Source organism: Muntiacus reevesi, chromosome 1 (genome assembly GCF_963930625.1).
Source record: "Muntiacus reevesi chromosome 1, mMunRee1.1, whole genome shotgun sequence".
In the NCBI taxonomy this organism is placed as follows: domain Eukaryota; kingdom Metazoa; phylum Chordata; class Mammalia; order Artiodactyla; family Cervidae; genus Muntiacus; species Muntiacus reevesi.
In genome coordinates, this window is record NC_089249.1 from 111,268,495 (window position 1) to 111,287,220 (window position 18,726).

At 33.6% G+C, this 18,726-nt stretch overlaps 1 protein-coding gene across 4 annotated transcripts in view; it reads right to left on the minus strand.

Annotated features, from left to right (window-relative positions):
* MTF2 (metal response element binding transcription factor 2) overlaps nucleotides 1-18,726 on the minus strand; it is a 74,733-nt gene that overhangs the window by 15,543 nt on the left and 40,464 nt on the right. For 2 of the 4 annotated variants that reach the window (XM_065908701.1, XM_065908691.1), the window contains exons 2-9: nucleotides 15,206-15,404; nucleotides 15,005-15,086; nucleotides 11,123-11,218; nucleotides 10,785-10,885; nucleotides 10,241-10,389; nucleotides 7,764-7,859; nucleotides 6,783-6,851; nucleotides 5,855-5,978 (exon numbers count right to left, since the gene is read on the minus strand). In XM_065908701.1, coding sequence (XP_065764773.1) covers nucleotides 5,855-5,978; nucleotides 6,783-6,851; nucleotides 7,764-7,859; nucleotides 10,241-10,389; nucleotides 10,785-10,885; nucleotides 11,123-11,218; nucleotides 15,005-15,086; nucleotides 15,206-15,404 — 916 coding nt within the window. Of the gene's footprint in view, nucleotides 1-5,854; nucleotides 5,979-6,782; nucleotides 6,852-7,763; nucleotides 7,860-10,240; nucleotides 10,390-10,784; nucleotides 10,886-11,122; nucleotides 11,219-15,000; nucleotides 15,087-15,205; nucleotides 15,405-18,726 lie in introns of all 4 variants that reach the window. The other 2 variants (XM_065908710.1, XM_065908720.1) reach the window with 2 other exon arrangements.

The window sequence follows — 18,726 nt, forward strand, 5'->3', positions numbered from 1 at the left end:
TTTCTTTAAAGTTGAAAGACTAGGGCCCAACAGAAAAAAATTAAATTATAAAAGACCTTCTTCAATTAAAGCAATAAAAGTTAAAACAAATGAACAACAAAAAACCTTCCAAAATATCAACATTGACTCTCAAAATTACTGCCAGTAATTTTATTTAGCAGCTAAAACTTACAAAGCTCAGAACTTTTTCAAGTAAAAAAAATAAATCTGTCAAATAGAAGATGGTAGGTAGAAGAGACTTACACAGTCATCTACTTTTATTTTACCAATTAGTCAACAGCTATAAACCTAAATTGCCCAAATTCACACTGCTGGTTAGCTAGAGAGGTAGAACTTGAACCCAAGTGACAATTAAGTACATTCCTTCAACATTCACTGAGAGCCCACTGTGAGCCTGTATTGGGTACTTTAAGAGGAAAAAGAAAGAAAGTTAGTTTGGTGCTCGTTCTCCTTAACCATACCACACCTTTCTAATGTAATTTCTGAAGTGTCCAATGACAGAAATTTTCTATTAAAGGAGAAATAATGGACTCAGACTTTATAATCCAAAAGAGACCTGAGATGTCCACCTAATTCAACTTTTCATTAATACTGTAAACCCTTTAATAGTACTCAAGAGTCATGCAACCTTGGTTTAACTAGTACCACAGATGAAATCTAATGAAGGAGCCCATTCCATAACAAAATGTTCCTTCCTGGATTCTCTTTTACACAAGGCAGTACTTCAAATATTTGACAGTAGGTAAGAGGGCTAAGTATTAAGATTATGTTAAGGTTTTTAGCAGCACCATCACATGATTATTTCACATTAAGCTTGGTTAAATAATTCCATCCTCTTCCTGGTCCCCTACTCCCACCTTAATTCTAAAATTTCATTAAATGAACTGCCATCATGCCAAGTATCCCCCATCATACATTGTTCTTCCATACTGTTGTTTGTATATTTAAGCCTAAAAGAAAAATTTTATAACTATTGTTGATTTGATTTTGTTTTTCAGCTCAGTGTTTGAGATGATCTTTTTTCCTGATTCTGTCATCCTTCTTGAACTGAAGATAGAGACAAAAACAGAACCCTGTGGCTTGCCATTAGAATTTCCCTCAAGAACATTTCCAAGCCAATGACTGCTTTTGCTAATAACTCAATTAGCTACAGATGCATTTAAATTTTATTTTAACCAGTTCACATTTCAATATCTTATGTAAAACTGAGTTATACTATGTCTACACTATGCACATTAGCACTTGATGTATCAGTGCTTCTAACCATATCAAAAAGAAACCAAGGTATTTCACATGATTTATTCTAATAAACTAGTGGTATTTTTTCTAATTGCTTTTTAATTCTTCACAAGAAAAATCCGCTCTACAATTTTGCTGACATTCAACAACAAAAGTTTGGAATTTCTCAAATCTACTCCTTTTTACTTTTTGAAATCACAACAGACTCTCTTTTTCCTTTTGGTACCCATTCTCTATGATTTCCTGGGCCTCCCTGGTGGCTCAGATGGTAAAGAATCTTGCTGTAATGCAGGAGACACAGGTTCAATCCCTGGATCAGGAAGATCCCCTGGAAAAGGGAATGGCTACCCACTCCAATATTCTTGCCTAGAGAATTCAAATTTTATCTGTAAGTTCTTTCAGCACTCCAGGACTACTTCACATAGGACTGTTTATTTCAACTCGTACAATGCAGTCAAAGATTCCCTTACTGTATTTTGAAAACAGAGTGTGCAAATATTACACTGTTAATCAAATAATTTGTATTAGAAGAGCATCATATTCTAGTTCTTCCACCCGACCATGAGGTTTATAATACAGATCTTCAATAGAAGAATCATTTTTGTTCCTCCCTGTACTGACACTAATCTCACACTGTGTTTTCAGGGTTATATATTTCTCTACAGGGATACATGCTATTACATATAGTTAAAATTCTTCCCTTCAATAAAATACATGCTCAGTTACCACAATGAATTCCACACCAGCTAGGCTTAAGTATGCCAAACAGCTTAAGTAATTTGTTTACCAACATATACTCTGTATGCTAATATACAATTCAAGGCCCCAAGTACTGCTTTTAATCAGATTTCTTATAATTTTCCCTTAAAAGTATTATACCACCTCTACTATACTACATTTTTCTCTAGCCAAAACATTGTTTCTGCCATAGTATTTCATTTTATCTATGCTTTTCTCTCTATATCTTTCAAGTGAGGTAGCACTCAACCCACTGCTCTATCAACCTTTTAGGTATTTAAAACTTAAGGCCACAGCTAACAAAAAAGTGGGCTGTCCTTATGAAACTGAAATTTCAAATCACATTAGGAAGTAAAGACAAATGATAGAGGCAGATTTCAAAAAGTATTAATATCTCCTTGTAACTTCCAAAAGCAATCTGATATAACCTCATTCTAAACACTTCTATGTAAAAATTTTAAGCAACTTTTATTTGGGGTGTCAAATTATATTACATATTTTTACTATCTCAAAATAAATAATTCAAAACACAGTAGTTTCTCAAATACTAGACTCAGTCTATATGATAATCATTAAGGTATCAACTCTTAAAGATGTTTACCAAGATCACATAAGGAAATTATCACTGTGTTCTAACATGTTCTAAAAGCTTCAGCTTCTCTTCATAGCAATCCTGAAAATAATCAAGAAAGAAGAAAATACATAATATATGTTAAACTTACCTTTCAGTATGAAAGGATATACAGTTGACCTCTGAACAACTGGGTTTGAACTGCATGGGTCAACTTATGTATGGATTTTTTTCCCCCACTAAATACATACAATATTACACTGCGGACAGTTGAATCTGCAGGTGCAGAACTGCAGACGGGGCAGGCCAACTCTAAGGTGTATGTGATTTTTGATGGCAGAGAGGGTCAGTGCCCCAACTCTGTACTTCAATAATCAACTGTACTCTCTAAAACAGACTCTCTAAAATTCTAACATAAACATCTTTGTCATATAGTCTACAGCACATAAAATAAGAACTGATGTTCAAAATGACTTGAGTATTCTAAGGTACTAAAATAACCAATATAAGCATACCTCCTTTCATTGTATCTCACTTTACATCATAGATCCTACGATTTTTACAAATTGAAGGTTTGTAGTAACACTGCCTCATGCAAGACTGTCAGCACCATCCTGCAATAGCATTACTTTTAAGAAATTTTTCTGATGTGGACATTTTTTAAGTCTTTATATCTTTACTGAATTTGTTACAATACTGCTCCTGCTTTGTATTTTGGGTTTTTGGCCAGGAGGCATATGGGATCTCAGCTCCCCAACCAGGGATCAAACCCACATCCCTGTATTAGAGGGTGAAGTCTTAACCACTGGACCACCAGGGAAGTCCCAGTTTTTAAATTAAGGTATGTACATTGCCTTTGTTAAACACAATGCTATTGTGCACAAAGACTACAGTGTAGCACAAGCATAGCTTTTATATGCACTAGGAAACCAAAAATTTGTCATTTGCTTTATAACGTATTAGTTTTGTCGCGGTGGCCTGAAATTGAAACCATAGTATCTCTGAGGTGTACTTGTAATATACTTAAATGTGGTGATTCACATGTTTTCAAAGTACAGTTGGCCTTCAGTATCCCTTGGTTCCAACCATGGAAAATCAACCAGATACGAAGGGCCAACTCTACTACATTATTTGGGATAACTATAATTAATGTTATTTTATAAAAAGATTTTTAATACAAATATAAACAAAAAGAAAATTTTATTAACCTAATTTTGAGTTAATAACAAAATTCAATTTGCAATTCAATTTCAGTTAGCCAAAGATTTACTACTTTAATAGTTAGGAATAATACATTGTCTATATTATCTTTGCTTCTATTACTACAAACATTTAAAAGTAAACTAAATGAAAATCAATGAACAAATATTACTTACAAATTTTATGGCCTCTTTTTCATTAAAACTTCACTCTAAAAACTAATTACAATATTAAGATGTAAAGTATTAATACAGAGAATTAAAACCTGAACTTCCATCTATAAATAACTAGAGAATGGGATGACTAACCTACTAAATCTGAATATATTTTTTTTAATGTGGAGAAAGAGCAATGAGAAATGCTCTCATGGCTCCCCAAAATGGGAACACTCCTTAGAAAAGTAAAACATTTGTTATAAAGTTATATTTGATTGTAATCATGTTTTTCTTAATTTTTAAATAAAGATATACTTTTCCATTTGGGGCAAAGAATAAGAAATTGAAATTTCTTACATGCAAGAAATAGGGTTCAGAAAATAAAACATGTACCTACTGCTGAAATAAATGTTTTCTGATATACAGCAGAAGTTCAGCTGGAAATGAGACAGCTAGAATTCATAAATTGAACTCATTTCTTTAAAAACAGCCTGTAGTTTTTATTACTTTCTATTTTCAGCTTCTTCAATAAATCTGTTAATTTTTATTTTAATAAAAAATGACAGCATTTGAAATAAACAATTTGAATTTTTACATGCATACCCACTATCTACATGAAGTAACCAATGCAGACTTTAATCATGTAAAACATAGGTGTACTAACAGAAATATAGATGCATCTGCATATGAAGTGCTAAAAGAATCACTGCTAAGAAGAAAGTATTTCAAATTAATGTATGAGAACATTAGGATGACTATATAGAGAACAATATACTTAATAGTGCCTTACATTTTCTTCTCCCATTACTAATCAGTTTATTAAAATTTATCATATTTACAAGTCACTCACTTTCTCTCCAGTCATCTAAAAGAAGCTTCTAATAGAAAACTTAATGAGAATATTATATTCTAATTTCTAACACTCAAAAATCTTAGCTCAACTGATTTTAGTATCACTGATTTTAAAATCTAAGTATTTCATAGGTGTTTATTTTATACAACTGACCTACTACTTTTAATAAATGTGTACTGTGCACTCCCTGATGCCTCATAAAACCCCCAAAACAACAAAAACTTGATACTTTATTTGATGTGAGCCTTATAAATTGCCTCATGTCCAAAAGCTACAAATACAGAAATTCTTCCTAAATTTCATTAGTTTAGTTTTTGCCTCAAAAAGTAACACATGACTAAAATTCACACATCTATTCCACATATTACAGAACAAAAAATTTAGTTAGTATCTGTATTTTAACATTTAATATCTATATTTTAATAATTCTAAATAAATCTTTAAAAAGGTAAATATTAAAGCTACTCTAAATACTTTCTTCTTTGTGCTGTTCAGTAGTTTCAAAATCTTCAATGAACATGCATTACTTTTATATTGCTTTTTGTTAAAAAAAAAAAACTCTTCACAAATAGCATGAGTGGTTACATTTTGCAAATGAAAAGTAAAATGAGATGTCAGAATGAGAGGGATAATCCTCAATTCAGGTAACTTCATTCTCTTATTATTCTAACATTATTACTAGGTCCCACTCTTCCTGAAAGCCAAAGATATAAAAGGGAGGACCAAAAAGAGAGAAAAGAAGAATGCTGATTACATCTCTAAGTTTATAGTAAACTTAGAAGAAAAGGAGGAGGAACCACAGGATACCCAGTAATAAGGATTTCTCCCTCCCTTTGATCTTCAGCTACAGCAATTCTCACCTCAGAAAACGGAAGAATTAAGTAATTTATTTCCTCTTATATTTTTTCTCAAGTCAACAGGCAACAAACAGGAGAATGAGGGCTGATCCTGACAGCCTCACCAAAGTTATTTCTCCCTATCTAAACATACAATGCTACTTTGGATGTATGGCTTGAACATGTGCCTTAGCTGCTTTCAACAAAAACAAAATAAAAAAGACTTTAAGTAGCTAATGATGTTAGCTCTGACACCACCTACCTCTCCAGGGTGCAATCTATCCCAGTTTTCATTAATGTATGTCATAAGCTCAAGTTCAGAATCAAAGTATTTCTTCTTGTGAATAACACTTAGGTTGTAAAGGCATAGGTGTGCTATATCTACCCTGGAATCCAAAAATAATCAAATCACATGAAAATAATGTTTTAATTATTTTAAAATCACATATATAATAAAACCAACTATTAAAAAAATCCAAAATATTTAGGTGAACAGATGGTTAATATCATGTCATATTCACAATAAATCATTATATATGAAAGTAAATGAAAAACATTAATTTATCCTGAATAATAACTAAAATTTAAGATATTTGATTCCTTAAAAGAGAATCTGATGTTTAAAAGTAATTTATGATCTAAAATTTCATGTTTTCACTATTACATAAGCTACAAAATGGATCACACTTTAACAGATTTTATTTTATCTGATTCATTAATTAAATCCTATCTTTTCCTAAAATATGTAAAACATTTAACGAAAATTTCTAAGTACTTACTATAAGCATTTTCAGTAAATCTCCAAAATTCATCATACTTCCCACGCCCAAGGATTACTTAACTGAGGCAGAAACTGGCATATTATAAGACCTTTCTCTCTTCTACTGTATTCTGAAGGCCCAAAAGAACTAGAAACATGAATAAGAATTTTGAAGATCTAAAAGATATTTCAAAGTTACTTTTTATGCCATTAGAAACTGAATGGCCTTATTACGTTAGCAATAAAACTACATAACCTTTGGGAAAGATAACATCAGACTTGAGGATAAATAAAGGAAAAGAAAGAAAGCCAGGTATAAAGAAAAACAAATTTTTATTTAAAGCTAAGTAAATGTATATAGAAAACTTTCATCCTATAGATTTAAAACACAATTCTTCTTTTGCTCCTTAATAAAAAGGTCCATACGTACCATTGTAATGGTAGACGTTTGAGGTATTCTGGTCCAGAACTGCAGACAGAGCAAATAAATGTATAAAACCTAAAGAAAAAGAAAGTTGTAACTGAGCAAGCAAGAGTGCATACAATTTAACAATTAAAATTAACCTTCACCACATATCCTACAATTGACATAAGGACTAATACACAAAGCAAAATATAATCTGAATCATGACAACTGTAAAGAATTTCTTCTCTAGTAATGACAAGTTATGAAACAGTTTGTATATGGGGGGCAGGATCAATTTTTTGATGTTCAGAATTCATATACAGATTCATGTAAGTATAGCTTACTAATGATGTGTTTGTACTGGGAATTCTGATGGCTGCTCTCATATGCTGTAGTCACTGTTACTTTTACATGTCCAAAACAATCTGGTAAAATAAGACCAGAAGACAAGCTGATTTTGCTAAGGTCAGAAAAACAGTAAACTGCATAAGCTAAGATTTAAACCTAGAGTTTTTGATGTTACATTTAGTGCTTTATGTGTAACTTTTCTTCCTAGAGCCCTTTTTCATATTCTCTTAATCAGAAAGGACATCTGGTCAGCCTTCTGACATTCTTTAGATCTAAGAATAAACTGTGTGCATCAAGGTTCTGTGGCCTTTTCCAGTTGCCTGTCATGAGACGTATTTGAGCTTTTAAAAAGGTATCAATGAGAATAATAGAGAGTACTGTGGGACAATAGGTACCAATATAATCACTGGTCAAATACTTTAAAAGCTTTCTATAATAATACCCAAAAGCACAAAAATTACATTTTTTAACAATTATGTATAATTTAAGTATATTAAACAATATTTTCCCTCTAAGCTGAACCTTTTCTGAATCAAACTTAAAAAAAAAACAAAAATTTTTAGAAATGTGAAAAGGCAAACAGACACACAATTTTTAAAAGCTTAAAAAAAAAAAAACCATAAATGAGTCAATAAAGCTCAAATGCCCTTCTCTCACCTGTCTCCAAATAGCATTGGCTTTTGAAGGCATTGCACACAAGCTTCATGAAACCACTGTTTACATTTGCAGCACTGTAGCATCTTTAAATACCAGCTATACAAAAAAAAATTAAGATTAAAATTACTACCTTTTACGAGGTAAAGGTTAAAAAAAAACATGACAAAAGTGACGTGCAGAATATAGTTCTGATTATAGCATCAGAGTTCTGATATTACTGTTAAATTTTTTCCTTCTCAAAAAGTTTATTAATATTGACCACATCATCCCTTCTCTCTTTTTATTCTTGAGAATTTATAAGCTCTTGAAAGCTACATCTACTATTTCTGGTTAACAAGAGTGTGTGTGTGTGTGTGCACACACATGCATGCACACACTCAGTTACTCAGTAGTGTCTGAATCTTTACGACCCCATGGACTGTAGCCCACGAGGTTCCTCTGTCCATGGAAATTTTCCAGGCAAGAATACTGGAGTGGGTTACTATTTCCTACTCCAGGGGATCTTCCCAACCCCAGGATCAAACCTATGTCTCTGTGTCTCCTGCATTCACAGGCGGATTCTTAGCCACTGCACCAGTTGGGAAATGTGGGTCCTAAATTAGTAAAGGATTTTGTCAAATCTGCGATTTTTTTTTTTTTTTCACATCAACAGACAGAGGTCACCAATATGTAGAGCTATTTTGTCCTATATATCAAATGGTCATAGGCAACTTTATTCCTCACTGTGTTTCCACTATTCTTGTTCATTATAATGCAAAGAAGTATAGCAATTTAATAAATTTGATTAACATAATTACAAACCTAATCTAAGACTCCACCGGTATAAAGGCTCTGTGACAGATTTTGTCCTCTTTCAGATAGCTGAACATACTAAAACTGAACCTTCAGCTAAAGGTAAGTCTCTAGTTAGTACATGGTTTTAATATATAAATATCCTTATTTGTCACCAAATTAATACCTTTTCTTCAAATAATTCTTTTGCTCACTAACTGAGCCCCACCATTAATCTTAAGCCATATACAGGCAAAGGCAAGACAACTACTAGTAAGGCAAAAGACTAATGAATACTATTTTCCAGGTACTCTGTTAGGTGTTAAAGTGTTAGCAATATCAAACACAGTTCATGCAGTCAAGGTATTAAAGAACAATGAATAATCTGCTTCATAAAATAATGTCTATAAACTTCCCTGGTGGCTCAGAGGGTAAAGCGTCGGTCTGCAATGCAGGAGACCTAGGTTTGATCCCTGTGCCGGGAAGATCCCCTGGAGAAGGAAATGGCAACCCACTCGGGTACTCTTGCCAGGAAAATCCCATGGATGATGAAGCCTGGTAGGCTACAGTTACGGGGTCGCAAAGAGTCAGACATAACTGAGCGACTTCACTTTTAAAACACTAGGTATAAATGATTAAAGGAGAAAGATCCATCTCTTTTCACTGTATCTCTTTTATAAATGATTTAAAGAAACCAGACATAATGTTTCTCAAATCTGCAGGAGACCAAAATCTGAAAATTATTATAAAAATGTTAAACCACAAATAAAAATTCCATAAGATCAGAGACAAGGTAGAATGAAGAAATAAAAATAATTTATATATTCACTTATTCATGTTTTCAGCACTGAACAACTTATATGTCCCTGCATCCTCTAGAGAGCACCTCTGTCTTAAGAAACATGGAGTCCAGTGAGATTTAAGAAACCAATAATTATAATTTAAATAGAGTTAAATGTAAAGTTATTGACTAACATTTTTTAAGTGTAGCACAAATACATGGTACACAACTTGGTTTAAGATCAGTTTATATGAAAAAAAGAACTGTAAGTTTTAGTCAACCACCAACAAACCCAGAATGAGCCAAAAGAATATGATGGGACATATTCAACCAAAGAGAGGTAACACAATCTTTCCTTGCAATAACAGAAGCATAATACCTAGAACTTTTAATAGCCTCATTATATTGTTAGACTGTTCCTGAAAACACTGCATTTTGAAATCATGGCACCATATTTCAAAAGTAAACTTTCAAAAACCAAAGAGCAACAAAGACAGAGTTTGGAAAACACATTTGTCATAAAGAATGTTTGATGTGAATGGAGATTTTAGCCTAGATGAGAGAACACTTGATATGTCACTCAGAGAGTAGGAAATATGATTATTGGATTTAACTATTTTAAGAGCTACCTCTATAAAAAATAAGATACATGGGTTTAGTTTCAAAGAGCAGAACTAGAACCAGTGATCAGAAATTAAAGGTAAATTTCTAAACATTCTTAGAACTGTTTGCTGACTCGCTTATTCAGCAAACATTTAATGATAGATAAATAAAACTATGGCCTCTAATCATTTCCAATTTTTTTTACTAATACTTTCATGCATTTACAACTCACTATCACTCCGATACCACAATCAGTAACAAAAATAAAGTTGACAAAATGAGCAATTAAAAACTAAGGGCATTAATAACCATGTGCACTTACTCTCCAGGGCCTCCACAGTAGCAGTAACACTGCTGGACGTTGGTCTTATGACCTGCATCCCATTCAAGGTCTGCCACACTGTAGGGTAATGTCTGCTTCATGACTTGCAATGCTTTGGCATTTGGTCCTTTCTTAAGCGCACCACCCCTCTATATTAGAGGGAAAAAGTTATTTAAAAGAGTGAAGGATAAAATTTTAAATATAATTCTCTAATTTTAAAATGCTTCTGAAACTTCCAAAGAAATTTTCATTCTAAATTTCTTACCATATCACAAACTGTTTGACCAATAATAATCTTTATCTATTTTGTTGTCTTTTCTTTCAAATTATTGCCCCAATTCCAAGACCACTATCAGAAAATAAGTGCAAGAATAGTTGCAAGTCACTTAAGCATCATTAGTCAAACAATAAGCAGTACCTCTTCTTTCTACCCAGCACGGACTGCTCATTTCATTCAGATAAACTTTCAACGTAAACAATCATTACGTTGATAGTGCCTTACAAATTCCATTTAGGGCATTAGCCCAAAACACTTAAAAGATACCTTTGTTGTTGTTGCAAAAACACACTGTCGACAGAGCCATTTTTCATCTGAATCAATCACACTGGAATCAATATGAGGTGTGTGACACAACTGATGATATCCTTAATATCAAAAAAAGCATAAAGCAAATTCTATTTTATTAATAAATACTGCAACACAATTTAAAGAAGGCATTTTAGTATTCTCTTTCCCACATTAATATATTTATAACTGATGACTAAACTTATGGTAAGAGCTTCAAATTACCAATGTAAAGAATTTTTAATCATTAATCATCAACAGGGGCATTAAGTATATAACAAAACGTTTCCACAAGATTAAAACAAATCAATGCTTACCTTGGCCACACTTATCACATATAACCATTTCATTGGGAGCTTCTGAATACTCTTCTTGACATATTGTACAGACCATTTCCCCACTTCCAGTGGCTCCTGAAATATTTAAAATATACATAAAGAATTGTTCCATATAACAAAACTACTTTTTTGATTCAGGGAGCAGCCCATGCTGGCAACATCTGTTTTCCAGATCATAATGGTATTTTCTCAAGGCAAAGTACTATACACAAAACACTATCTCTCTGCTCCCTACCTGTGTTCTCACCTTTAACTGAAGATGCCTTACTATCTGCCTTCACAATTTAATTTGCCTTTTGGCAAAGGGCATAATTTAAAATGCTCTCAGGCAGGATCCCTTACTGTTTACTTCCAGTGTTTCCACCATCCTGGGAGGTGGGAAAAGTCAATGTTTTTGAACACTAGAAGAACTCTCCAGAACACACACCTACCCATGTACATGTACTCACTCACCCTACACTGCCTAACATCATGAGACTAAAGAAAAGGGGCAAGGAAGATCCATCGATGACTCCTTACTCTCAAGTTCCAGAACATTTATTTTTACTTACTAATTTACAAAAAGGAAAAGGCTGAACACTAATTATCAGATCTCCAGCTTCTGAAATAAGGAAACATGGTGTCAATATACCGTAAACAATACCACACTGCAACAATAATGAGGGGCTCCACTGTTAATTTTTTACCTGAATAAATTATTTCTTCCTTAAACATTTATATTCTAAAACAATTCTATTCCACAAAATTTAGAATTTCATCACTTTTAACACAATTATTTATAATAATCTCAATTTCAATATACATAAAATATTAACACACACATATTTTCTTCACATACCAACAATAATAAAAATGTATAATTTTGTGCTATGAGCCAGCACTGTTAGGCTCTTAACAATATTTTGTTTAATTCTACAACTTATTAGATAAATATCCTATTTATAGAGAAGAACTAAGACTCAGAAAGACAAAGGAACGATATAGTTCAAGGACCCTTAATCACAAAGTATCAAGGGTAGAATTTAAACTCGGATACACCATATTCTCTCCACTGTGAGGTGCTTCTTTTCATTAACACTATATGTAATGTTTCTTCCATCAGAAGAATTTTTCACACTGTAGGTTTCAAAGAGTGTAACTTTTTTTTTTTCCAATTTGGCTGCGGAATCTTAGTTGTGGGTTCTAATGGATTGAACCCAGGCTCCTTGCATTCCGAGCATGGACTCTTAACCATTGGACCACCAGGAAAGTCTCTCGAAAGTCTAACTTCTAATAATTGTATGATATTCTTTCCAGTAGAAATAACCAAATTTACTTTTTTATGACTATTCTTAGATATGCAGGTTACCAAATTTTGTGCCTGTTTTTTTACATGTTTCCATTTTTGTTTTGGCTCTTGTCCTCTCTCCTCTCCTCTCAGGCTCTGTTCACATAGCTGGATGTGGCTTCCCACAGTTTCTCAGTTTATAACTCCAGTCGGGATAGCAACCAGATCACCTAGAACCTCTCAGTCCAAATCTGCAACTTCCTGGAAAAGGAGCAATAGGCCCAGATGGCAGTAGGTGCCTGATCTCTCATTAGAACCATGTAGACTGGTGTAGGGGAAGGCAGTTCCTCAGAAAAGAGGGTGCTGATCCAAAAGATGTACGTGTTCACCTCAAGAAAACAATCCTGAGGAAGCAGAGAACTGCCTTTAGTTGTGAAATCCAGTATGTCTTTTTTTACCATCAAGTTTACAAAAACTTTCTGTGTAGCTTATTAGCCTTCTTAGTCTCCCTTACTCTAAGCCCAACTGACTATAAAGCCATTTCATCTTAGATGTGCCCAATTTTTTGTTGTTGTTAAAGCTACATGAAACATTTTTCATCTGGATTTTTTACTTCTGAATTATTTCTTTTGAATTAACTGCTACAAATGAATCTGTTGTATAGATGAAAACATGGAAAACATTTTTTATGCATTTAACGCAAATATCCAAAATAGAAATTTAATACTGCTACCAGCAGCGTATCATTTTCACAGAAACCATGACAAATAGTTAAGATCAAAATCCTTTTAAAATTATTTAATGGTTTTAACATGGTATCTGTTGTAATGCACATTTCTTTTATTACTAATATGACCATACATTGCTTTTATTTATGTAAACTTTCTAAAAGAATCTTAATAGATGAGTGAAACTACTATAATTTATTAAGTCATTTTGATATAGAACTACTATATGCAGGATTCTTACAGAAAGAAAACTATTAAAGCTACACTCCACACTGACATCTGCCATAATGCAATTTCCAGGTTCGCTTACTCACTCTATAGCAACTCCAAGTTATATGTGTGCTACTTTCTAGGTGTTAGAAAGAATTAAACGGCCCAAGAGCTATCTAAGAATAGTAAAAGGAGCCAGCAAGGAAAAAACAATCACAGGTCACTCAACTGACATATGAGTATGCCACATGTAGGACATGACCCCCCTCACTTCCACGACAACTTTCTACCTCTATGTACAACTGGTTTTCTTCTTCCTTTATGGAAGGAAGGATGAGAGAGAAGGAAGAAAGAGAAAGACCTTTATATTTACTCACAGGAACCTCAAAAAAGTGGAAAAGTTGAAAGGGACACATAGCTAATAGAGAGGGAACAGAATCAGTATTACATGTTTCAGTTCCACCAGAAGGATCCATATGTACAAACTAAGAAAAGGGGGATAATTCTGTATGCAGGCTAATAAGAGCTATTCAGTATCACTATTAGTGGAGACATCCTATGCTCCTCCTATTCCTTTTCTCACTGACTCCTCAATTTGAGATTCAAAACATCATTTAGTCCTTTAAATTGATCAGCCCTAAAAACTGTAAAAAAATTTCTCTAGAAAAACATTTTACTAAAGTTAACAGCTATTGAACTCTCCATCTAATTCCTAAGTACCATGTATAAAAATGGCAACTAGAACATTCCAATTCCATTACCAAAACTTTATTCTTTAAAAAAAATTAAGAGTGAAATCAAGAATATGAACACAGCAGTAACCTACCATAAAGTCACACCTCAGACTCAAAAACCCAGTTGACAAATACTTGAAAGAATTTGTCTCCCTTCTACATGAGGAGATATATCTAAGTGCAGATCCATTAACAAATTACAAGGATACCAAAACTGGGGCTATAGTTTGCAGCTAAAGTACTTGCACTTTTAATATTTCATAAATATAGCACTTTCATGAAACAGATACCTGGGAAAATGCCTTTATTTAACAGATTTAAAGGGCATACAACAATTATAGTTTGCAAAAATAAAAAGCATTACAAGAAACATACCTATAAGCAACCAAAGCATACCTGTATTCATTTCTACTTGTATCCAAATATAACCTAGTTTACTCATCTAAATATAAAAACTCACAGCTAAGGAGTAATTTTAAATTACTCTTAACCATGAGTATTTCTAGTATGTTAAAGCTATTTAATATATCCTAATCCCCCAAAACATCTGGCAAATAGTATGCTCTCAATAAATATTAGCTCTCTATATAACTTCTTACTAGTACAGGCAAGTAACAGTTAAGGTGAAGCCCAAAGCATTACTCATATTAACAGCTAAAATTTTTCTTCAAAGTTCTTAGAAAGGCCCTAGCAGTAATTTCTACATGTGCATCTGTCCTCTAATCTACTCTTATCAACAGAGGAATTCTTGATCTTATCATTTATAACACAGATAACTCCTTGAAGACTCTGAATACCACCCTGAATTTTTTTTTAAAGTTATCGTAATACACTGTACTAAAGAGACAACATTAGAAAATGACAAGCTGAAGAAAATAAAATTTTAGTGTAAATCATGTCCAGGGGAAGTAGTAGCACCTGCCTGTTTGAATGTCCTTCCAGAGAACCCAGGATTTAGAACTGTCTTCAAATATGATGAAGCAGCTCTGTTTCAATATGTTTATCTGAAAAAGAAGAAAACTTACAGTGATTTCTTTTAAAATCAAAAACAATCTTAATTTAAATTCAAGACTATTAAAAGTTTACTGCAAAAACAGCAAAAATATGTATTAATGTAACTTGCCTTTTTGATAGTTCCAAGATAAAACAAGCCATCTGACCATCTAGCTAGGACATCCTGACCCTCTTCAAATTTACATGCTGGCTTTTTGACTTTATGTCCATCCTGTAAAGACAGCTTGGTCAAGGATGTTGGGGTCTTTTGGTTTCGACGTAAAGGAGACCGCTTGTGGACCAGTGAATTACCTGCCCCTGTAGAGTCTCTGTTTAGGAAATAAATAATCACATATAAGATTGACTTACTTATAAAGCTTATTTTATACCAATCATGTATTTATCAAAATGTTTTATCCATTAAAAACCTTATAATCAGGGAAAATAATAACAAGTACCTCAAATCATAAAAACGCTCCAGAAACAAAGAAGCTTGAAACAAAATTATAGCAGTTGTCAATATTCATTGTCAATCTAAGGGAGGCCAGGATTCAGCAACCACTCCAAGGTAACACATTTAGGAAAGCTATCATCAAAATGACAGCTATAAGTTGAAGGCGGTAGGCCATGGTTATGAACAAAGGATGCCTTGAATCTCATATGTAGGTTTTTTTTAAGTATGTATGTATTTATTTATTTGGCTACACCAGATCTTAGTTGCAGCATACAGGATCTGGGATCTTTAGCTGCAGAATGCAAACTCCTAGTTGAGGCATGTGGTATCTAGCTCCTTGAACAGGAAGAGAACCCAATTCCCTGTATTGGACGTGCAGAGTCTTAGCCACTGGACCACCAGGGAAGTCCCTCATATCTCTTTATATAAAATAAAAGAAGCTGTATGACATAATTTCATAAGCACTTGATAAAGAATGATTATGTCCACTACTACATATATGATAAACAACAAGGATCTATTACATAGCACAGGGAATGATATTTAATATCTTGAAATAACCAATGGGCAAGAATTTTTAAAAGAATATATATATAGGGATTGCCCTGGCTGTCCAGGGGTTAAGACTCAGCACTCCCAATTCAGGAGGCACAGGTTTGATCCCTAGTCAGGGAACTAAGATCCCACGTGCCGCCCAGCCAAAAGAAAGAAGAAAAAAAAAAAAAAGGAATACATATATACACACATATCATATATATATACACATATATACGTATAACTGGCAGAGAAGGCAATGGCAACCCACTCCAGTACTCTTGCCTGGGAAATTCCATGGACGGAGAAGCCTGGTAGGCTACAGCCCATGGGGTCGCAAAGAGTCGGACACGACTGAGCGACTTCATTTTTCACTTTCACGTACTGGAGAAGGAAGTGGCAACCCACTCCAGTATTTTTGCCTGGAGAATCCCAGGGACAGAGGAGCCTGGTGGGCTGCCGTCTATGGGGTCGCACAGACTCGGACACGACTGATCCAACTTAGCAGCAGCAGTATGTGTAATTGAATCACTTTGCTGTACACCTGCAACACTGTAAATCAACCATACTTCAACCGAAAAAAAGCTTATGCCACATGTAGTTAAAATACACTAACCAGTGACTCTGGGTAGTTGGGTATATTTAACTCATTGGAAGGGTAGTCATGACCTCCCTACAGGGTATCACTACTGAATGAAGCCTTGTTCACTGATAGGAATGCATCACAGTCCCTCAAATATACTGACTTCTAGAAGTTTAAAAAAATACTGAGAGCCACCAATTTTTACAAAATCATATTCAACTGAGAAACCAATTGTAAGATCACTTACATTTTTTAAGCATAAGACCCCAAAATTATATACTCCAAAATTACATTGTAACATTTATCAATTACTGCATAAACAGCACAGCATACCACTATCAGCCTTCATAAAGAAAACCAAGCAATATTTGTTTGGTCTCATCCTTCCAATTTAGACTTTTAACTAACTAAAAGTACAATTTGTAAAACCAGGTAGGTGATCATTCTAAAACAGTATAAAAGTTAGATAAAAATGAAGTAAGTAGGGAAGAAAAAAAAAGTTTCCAATTGGGAATATCTATTTTCAATACCTAAGGATATACAAATTCTGGGAAATTCTGTCACAAACCACAACATAAATAAATCCTGAAAACATTATGATGAAGTAAAATCAGGCAGACAAAAAAGACAAATAATGTATAATTCCACTCATATGAGGTAATTAGAGTAGTCAAACTGATAGAAACAGAGAGTAGAATGGTTAAGTTCCAGGGGTGTGGAGGAGGGAGGTGTGAGAAGTTAGTGTTTGTATACCAGTGGCTGATTCATGTTGACGTATGGCAGAAACCAACACAATATTGTAGAGCAATTATCCTCCAATAAAAATTTTAAAAATTAAATAAAGGGTATAGAGTTTCAGTTTTAAAGATACACTACATTCTAAAAATATCCAAAGGAATAGTGATTGATATTCCGCATTTGCTAAAAAACATTAATCTACCTAACCAAGAAGCTAAACAAACTCCAAGCAGTATAAATTCAAAGAGATCTACATCTAGATAAAACACAGTAAAAATGTTGAAACCCAAAGAAAATCTTGAAAGCAGGAAGAAAAATAATTCTTCACATACAAAGAAACCCCAGAAAGCTAACTTCTCATCAGAAACAATGAAGGCCAGAAGGCAGTGAAATAGCATATTCAAAGAACTGAAAGGGAGGGAAAAACTGTCAATCAAGAATCTTATATACAGCAAAACTGTGCTTTCCAAAAATGGAGGTGGAAAAAAGATACTTCCAGATAAACAAAAACTGAGAGAATTTGTTGCTAGCAGAGTTACCTTACAAGTAATAAAGTTCATAGGGTTGAAATTAAGTAAACCAAGGTAGAAATTCAAACATGCACATATGTAAACACACACACAAAATAAAAAAACAAAGAACACTAGGAAAGGTAATTAAGTAATCATAAAAGGCAGTATAAATGCATATTTACTCTAAAGCAAACATATGGAACAATATGTACATAACTGTATTGTTAGGGCTATGACATACAGGAATGTAATATATTTGACAATAACTGCACAAAAGGTGGTGGGAACAAAACTGTATAAGTAACGACACGATATAGTAGCTCTAACCCATAGGGACAAAGCAAGAAAATAAAAACTGGTAAGTAAATACAAATGAATATGTCAAGAAAGTATCTACCATATAATTCAAGCAAGTCACTGTTTCAAGTAAAAATCATGAAAAAGCTACTAGTTCAACCAGCAACTCAAACAATGGCATAAATATCTTACCTGGACTTCCTATTCTGTCATACATAATATTAAAAACCTGAACTCAAGATTAAGTGAAAATAATGTTTCATCAAGAATGTTCCCTGGTAGTACAGTGGTTAAGAATCTGCCCACCAAAGCAGGGGACAGAGGTTCGATCCCTGGTCCGGGAAGATTCCACATGCCTTGGGGCAACTAATCCCATTTGCCACAACTACTGAACCCATAAGCCCTAGAGACCATGCTTCACAAGAAAAGCCACCACAATGAGAAGCTTGTACATGACAACCATAGTAGCCCCCACTCACAGCAACTAGAGAAAGCCCACACACAGCCACAAAGACCTAGCACACCCAAAAATA